The sequence below is a fragment of the Echinops telfairi genome, unplaced genomic scaffold (assembly GCF_000313985.2).
Source record: "Echinops telfairi isolate 266 unplaced genomic scaffold, ASM31398v2 ScPeMD7_7420;HRSCAF=8458, whole genome shotgun sequence".
In the NCBI taxonomy this organism is placed as follows: Eukaryota; Metazoa; Chordata; class Mammalia; order Afrosoricida; family Tenrecidae; genus Echinops; species Echinops telfairi.
The window spans coordinates 33,288,330-33,293,330 of NW_022111320.1; the positions used below are offsets into that span (position 1 = coordinate 33,288,330).

Here is a 5,001-nt window from a genome sequence, read left to right on the forward strand (position 1 = left end):
GTAACCGGACAGCGGCACTTTATAAATCCAGCATTAGAAAATGAGAAGTGAATGCATCTAAAAGGTTTTTATTATTCAAAGACTCATCATAAAGTGCACTTTATTAGCTTGTTCATTTTTAAAGAGTAACATTTACCAAAATTTGATTTTTATGTAGCTTTTTAGGAAACTTATTTAGCCAGCTGCATGCAAGTAAGTGACATTCTCCCAGAGCTGTAGGAAAAAATGTTAATGAAATGAAAATTTAGCAATAAGACTCCTCAATGAAGAAAAATTAAGCTTCAATAAGCATTTGTACGTGGTACCCACCCTGTCATCATTTTTGACCATTTCCGCTCCCTTGCTACTTTACAGGTGTACTTAGCCCGAAAGGAAGGGTCATCCTTTGGGTATATCTCCTGGAAGTTTGAGTGTGGCTCAGTCGGGCTCAAAGTAGAGAGCATCTCCATTCGCACCAGCAGTCAGACCTTTGAGACGGGAACGATTCAGTGGAGGCTGCAGTCTGATAACGCCCAGGTGGAACTGTTGGGAGGTAAGCACGCGACTGGGGAGCTTACCTTTGTGAAGGGCAGTTGTATTTGAGATGTGACGGACTCTCAGGCTGAAGATTACTCATAGCATTTAGGTAAACTTTTAAAAGTAAAAATCTGTGTCACTTCATTAACAGCTGTTTTTTTGTTGCTGTCATTGTAAAACAAGTAAAAGAAAGAAAGAAAACACTTTCTTTATTTCAAAGGAAGCCGGTTCCCCCAAAAGAGGCATTGTACTTGTTTGGGAGGGGAGTGGGGTGTAGATTTTTACCCATTATCTTTTTATACTCTTTCCATTATCAAATGCAAATTGTCCTCTCTCTCTCTCTCTGGCTCTCTCTCTTTCTCTCTCAAACAGATAAAATGCTTCGCTCCTATCATGATTTTTCTGGTGTCACTGAAGTTATTTTGGAAGCTGAATTAAGCAGAGGAGAAGGTGATGTTGCCTGGCAACATACGCAGCTGTTCAGACAGAGCCTAGATGATCATGAAGAAAATTGCTTGGAGATCATCATAACATTCGATGACCTTTGAGAACCTGAACATGACAGCAGTGCTGACAGTAATCAAGAACTTCCCACGCTTAAAGCCGTCCGTTGATTCCGCGCATGCTCCGTTGGCTACCCTGTGCTTGTGGATTTCTGTTGCTGCCTATACACCATGTAACCCTCATGAAAATACTATCTTTATACTCTGGACCGTGATGAACTCTTGAATTAAAATCCCTCTTCAATGCATGACTGTAGTTTCTTAATATTTGAGTAACGTGTTACTACCCCAATATGAAATTTTAATTTGAAAACTAAGTATAATTCTAAAAGTCAAATGATGGTTTTCATGATTCCATCCTATTAATGATTATGGTAAAGTCTTGAGGTAATAATAATTATTTGACATTTTCTGATCAGCCATTAATTTTTTTCATAAGCAGTTGGTCTAGAGTTTCCTGAGATTTTTAATTTGTAATGTGAAAGTCTAGATGTTTTAAGTTATATAATGCATGAGCCATTTTTATTACTGTAAATATGTAGGCATCTAAGAAATAAATTGAATTATTTTGCCTTATATCCTTTTAGTGGTTACTCTGGCTGAATAAAAATCTAGAATAAACTTTAAACATTAAAAATCACTTGACTATACACATTATGGAGATGTAACATTAAAAAAAATATGTAATATTGCATAAATTCAAAAGATACATTGTAAATTTCATAGTGTGTGGATAAAAGAAATGCTTTACTTTTGAGGTTTTTTTATGTAGCACATTTAACATAATAGCTATTCTTGACTAAAACTATGTAACTACATTGCAGAGTATTAAGATTGTGTCTGTGTTCTATTTAACTGCTTCAGTTAAATTTAGCAAACATTAACATTTATCAGCAAAGAAAACACTGTGATAGCACTGTGGAACAGGCAGTGGTAACAAAGATCTAACCTCTGGCTTCAAAATGCCTATTGTGACGTTGTGCAAAGTGACTTCTCAGCTCTTCATTTGAGGACAGTACATTTTCAGAGATTCTGCTGTTCAACTCAGTAGAACATCTATGTGAATTACAAAGTGATGTGAAAATAATCTGAAATGTCATGTTTTTAAATGCATTCAAACTCCATTGAGGATCGCTTTCTTGCTACAAGGTTACATTTCAAAAGAACCAAATTTATGCATTTAATGTTATAAATATGTCTTGAATATTAGTGCGTTTTCTAGAATTCTCAGACTCAGCATCCTGTAGTAGACGTATAGTTTAAGAGAACTTGATGTCTGTCTTCAAGTATCTTATTGGCGTAGCATTTTGATGGTCAGGTGGGCCAGCCCTCTTAATCTCCATGAGAAAATACAGAGACCTACCAGCAGTTTTATAAAGATGGTAATGGAAATGTGGAACTCAACTGTATGGACTTCATCTGTGAAAGGGGTTCAGTCTCAGATTTACTTTGGCTTAAGTAAAAACAAAAAGTCGTCGAATGTCGTGTTTTTATGGTCTTGGACTGGTAACGGGAATTGGTCTCAGGGCTGTGGCCTGTGTGGTCTGACGTTGGGGGCGGTTCACTAACCCACTGGATTTATTGTTTGCATTTGATTACCTCACAGATGGCTCCTCATGAGCTTTTATGACCCCAGTTGCTACTTAGCAAAGTAAGATGTAGAGCATTGTCTTTGTGAACTGTTATGCCAACCAATTGACCTTGGTGCCTCCCATACCGTGGTCCTCATCCCCCAGGCCCAGCAACTCATTCCCTCAAGGTGTTTAAGAACTTTTCATAACTGAGCCACCTGGATATAACATCACATTCATGTATGTTTGCAGTGAAGGTAAATAGACAGATATCCTCTGTCAAACCTCTGTACAGTATACTCCCACTCTCCCTCCCACACCTATCCAGCCTGTGTGTCTAGCCAAGCATCTGTTCACAGATCTCCACTATTTCAGGATTATATAGAGAACATTTAACTCTCACAAACCTCCCAATGTCTTGCCATGCCTCCATCAATTTTTGCCAACCTCCCTCAGCATAAATTACCTTCTCCTTCACCCAAGTCAACACTTGTGTACCCTCTAGTCAGGGGATTCTTTTTCTCACCCCCTCCCCCACCTCGGAGCCATCAATGTCTCTGCGAAAACCTCTTGGTTTTTTATAATATTGGTCTCCTACAATCCTTGCTCCTTTGTGATTAACTAGTTTCACTCAAGACAGTGTTCTCAATATGATAGGTTTCACAGACAACATTATTCTTTAATGTTCCATGGTATTCCATTGTGTGTATGGACCAATGTTTGCTCATCATCCCATTGATGGGTGTTTAGCTTGTGTCCGTCTTTCTGATACTGTGAGAGGTACTACAATGACTATGGGTGTACAGTGGAAGCCATGTAGAACATTCTCATTTTAAAGCCACAATCTGTTGTGGCTAAAGAAGAGATTCTGAATAGGTGAGGGAATAATTACACCGAAGAATTGTGCTCCTGATCAGCTGACCACCTACTGACAACTTCTCGTTGGGGGAAAATATTTATATCTTACTTACAGGTCAAATCCAACCATGACGAACTCCACAGAATATGATTGTCATTGCAGCATTAAGAAAAACAAACAGCTGAGAATGACATCACTAAGATCATGCTTTGCTCAATTTACAGCAAAAGATTTCCCTTACATGAGGCAAGGGATCAAATGCTGCCGTCCGGTCATTCTTGGCAGCCTTCTGGGACAGAGTAAACTGCCTCCTTGGGTTTCCGAGGCTGTAATGGCTGCAGGAGCAGAAAGCCGCACCTTCCTTCCTTGGGGTGGTGGGTGTGTTCAAACCTGGCTTTGTGGTTAGCAACACCCCTCATAACCCTCAATGCCACCAGGGCTCCTTAAATAAAAAGAACACCATCATGGGCTCTAGGGGTAGCAGTGGGTTGCTAGCGATTTACCCAGACTTCCTTTACCAAGCAAAGCCAGGACCAGAAAAGTGAAATGACCTGTTCAAACAAGTCTGAGCAACATGGACAAGAATCAGGCACACATCGGAAGGTCTTTCCACCCAGTTGTAGAATTGTAGAGTCAAACCATTGTGGGTTGCTATTTGAGTAGATGTTCCATGAATACAGATACTGTGATAGGCATGTTTAAGTTGAGACATTACTATTTGATAATCAGAACCAAGATTAAATATAGAGGTTTTTTTCTTCTACAATACAAATTGTGCTTTGATTTTATAGTCTGAGCAAATACTATTCTCATAAGCTAATAGCTCTGATCTACATAGTGTTTCTTAAGGGAAGAAATAGACTAAAACTTAAGACATTCATTTCACTTCATGCGCATTCATACATATCTAGGTTGACATCCAGGCTGCCTCATTTAGGATAAGAGACCTACTAGCTAGAATGGACTAACAAATTGCTCAATTTTAGGAATCTGATAAGTGCCAAATACGTTTAGTGTCTCGTCTGATCCTAGTGGCATGGTACAGTAGGTTGCATGCCTTAACACCATTTTACAGATAATGAAGTTGAGGGGTTTATGTGGGGGCTAGAATGTTAGTGCCTGGATGGCTCAGATCCTTTCCCTGTTGGTAACCCCACATGTGAAAACAGATCCAAAGTCGAGATGTTGATCTTCTAAGAACTTGTTAATGAGGTCAGTAAAACTTGCAGCAACAAGACTCTAAGTATGCAGAATGGGGTCTCTGAAAATCTAAAATAGCTAGGACATCTAGCCGCTAAAGTTTACATTCTTTAAGAAAACTCAGGCCGTCACACAGATTTATTTACACTTTTAAAATATTTATATTATTGATTGATGTAGAGCCATTTGTGTTACAATTCAAACAAGGTAAAATATTATAAAGTCATAATGTTTCCATAGTCCCCAATTTTTGTGTATTTCTCTTATTGGCACATTTCCTGAGCTCCTTTCAGTCTGCTGTGAGGCAAACCTCCTTGTTTTTGTGCTTAGATTCTTGCAGTGAGTCATTGTG

General features: G+C 38.8%; 1 protein-coding gene across 1 annotated transcript in view; it reads left to right on the forward strand.

The window, feature by feature from the left end:
* The window catches only part of NGLY1 (N-glycanase 1), a 63,826-nt gene extending 62,231 nt beyond the window's left edge, over positions 1-1,595 (forward strand). The window contains exons 11-12 of the mRNA XM_045297685.1: positions 355-532; positions 889-1,595. Of these exons, the coding sequence (XP_045153620.1) occupies positions 355-532; positions 889-1,064 (354 nt within the window). The 3' untranslated portion in view covers positions 1,065-1,595. The remainder of the gene's footprint in view (positions 1-354; positions 533-888) is intronic.
* The last annotated feature ends 3,406 nt before the right edge of the window (positions 1,596-5,001 follow it).